Below are 1,127 nucleotides of genomic sequence, written 5' to 3' on the forward strand. Positions count from 1 at the left end.
GCAGCCATCATTGTTGTTTGGCGGGTCCGGGCTGGGGATTCGAACCTGCCACCTTAGGTGTATGTGGCTGGCGCCTTAGCCGGTTGAGCTATAGGTGCTGAGCCTCAAATGGCTATTCTCAATTATCATATTCACAAGCAGAATAGATTAATTTTATGACATGGATGTAAATTCCTTTTTTCATCTTTTGTGACAGACAACTGTTTTTCAGTATTTTTAAGTGGTCATTGATTCATTCATCCAGCAGGTATTATTGAACATCTACTATGCACAAGGAGAAGAAAAACCCAGGATACTTGAGACCCTAAAGTTGTGTTAGTGATTCACTAACCTGCAGGAGAAGTTTGTGGGAATGACTTCTTTGGACCTCAATATTATAACCTCAAGAGTATTGAGGATGTCTAATAAAATCTGCATGTGGAAAATATGATTAAATATGAAACTAATTCTAATACACAGCTTATTATGTTTTTTTGTTCTAGAATTATAAGAGACCATGGATTAATCAACCTTAGAAAGTTTCAGTGTAAGTATTAGCAGTTATTTCACAGTTTCTTTCAGTGTTATTGAATAGTTTAAAATAATTTATGACAGTACTTTTTTTGAGCTTACAGTCTAGTGTTTATTGCCACTTGAGATGTAGTCTGTTATCAGGGGCAAATCACCAACATCTCTGTCATCACCTGCCCAGTTTGGGGAACAACAGGCCTGGCTCGAGACATGGATAACATACCTGATGCACTGCAGATGTCATATTGGACATCCACTGCTCAGACAGTGGATAGGGCTGGAAGTTGATTTTTTAATAATAAAGTACAATGAGGAGAGGGCAGAGGCAGTTGAGCTGAGTAGTCTGGTATACTGTGGTGGTGGTAGGCTAGCTACACAAATTGCTGCTACTGCTGCTCCTTCTTGGTGGCTGCCTTGTTGGCTAGGTCCTTGACTTTCTCTGTAGCTGTCAGTGCCATCTCCTTTGCCTTGTCCTTGACTTCCTTAGCTGTCTCAACAAGTTTTTGGAAGGGGCCTCAGCCAACAGCTTGGCCAAGATGTATTCAAAATCTTTCATAGAGTTGGTCATGTTGCTTTTGTTTTTTTTTTTTTTTTTTTTTTTTTTGAGACAGAGCCTC

General features: G+C 39.8%; 1 protein-coding gene and 1 pseudogene across 2 annotated transcripts in view; one reads left to right on the top strand and one right to left on the bottom strand.

Moving 5' to 3' along the window:
* Positions 1-1,127, top strand: part of TADA2A (transcriptional adaptor 2A) — a 70,097-nt gene that overhangs the window by 51,313 nt on the left and 17,657 nt on the right. For both annotated transcript variants that reach the window (XM_003795616.3, XM_023516627.1), the window contains one exon: positions 483-526. In XM_003795616.3, coding sequence (XP_003795664.1) covers positions 483-526 — 44 coding nt within the window. The remainder of the gene's footprint in view (positions 1-482; positions 527-1,127) is intronic.
* Positions 882-1,127, bottom strand: part of LOC100953270 — a 980-nt pseudogene continuing 734 nt past the window's right edge.

Source organism: Otolemur garnettii, unplaced genomic scaffold (assembly GCF_000181295.1).
Source record: "Otolemur garnettii isolate 467f Iridium unplaced genomic scaffold, OtoGar3 scaffold00094, whole genome shotgun sequence".
In the NCBI taxonomy this organism is placed as follows: Eukaryota; Metazoa; Chordata; class Mammalia; order Primates; family Galagidae; genus Otolemur; species Otolemur garnettii.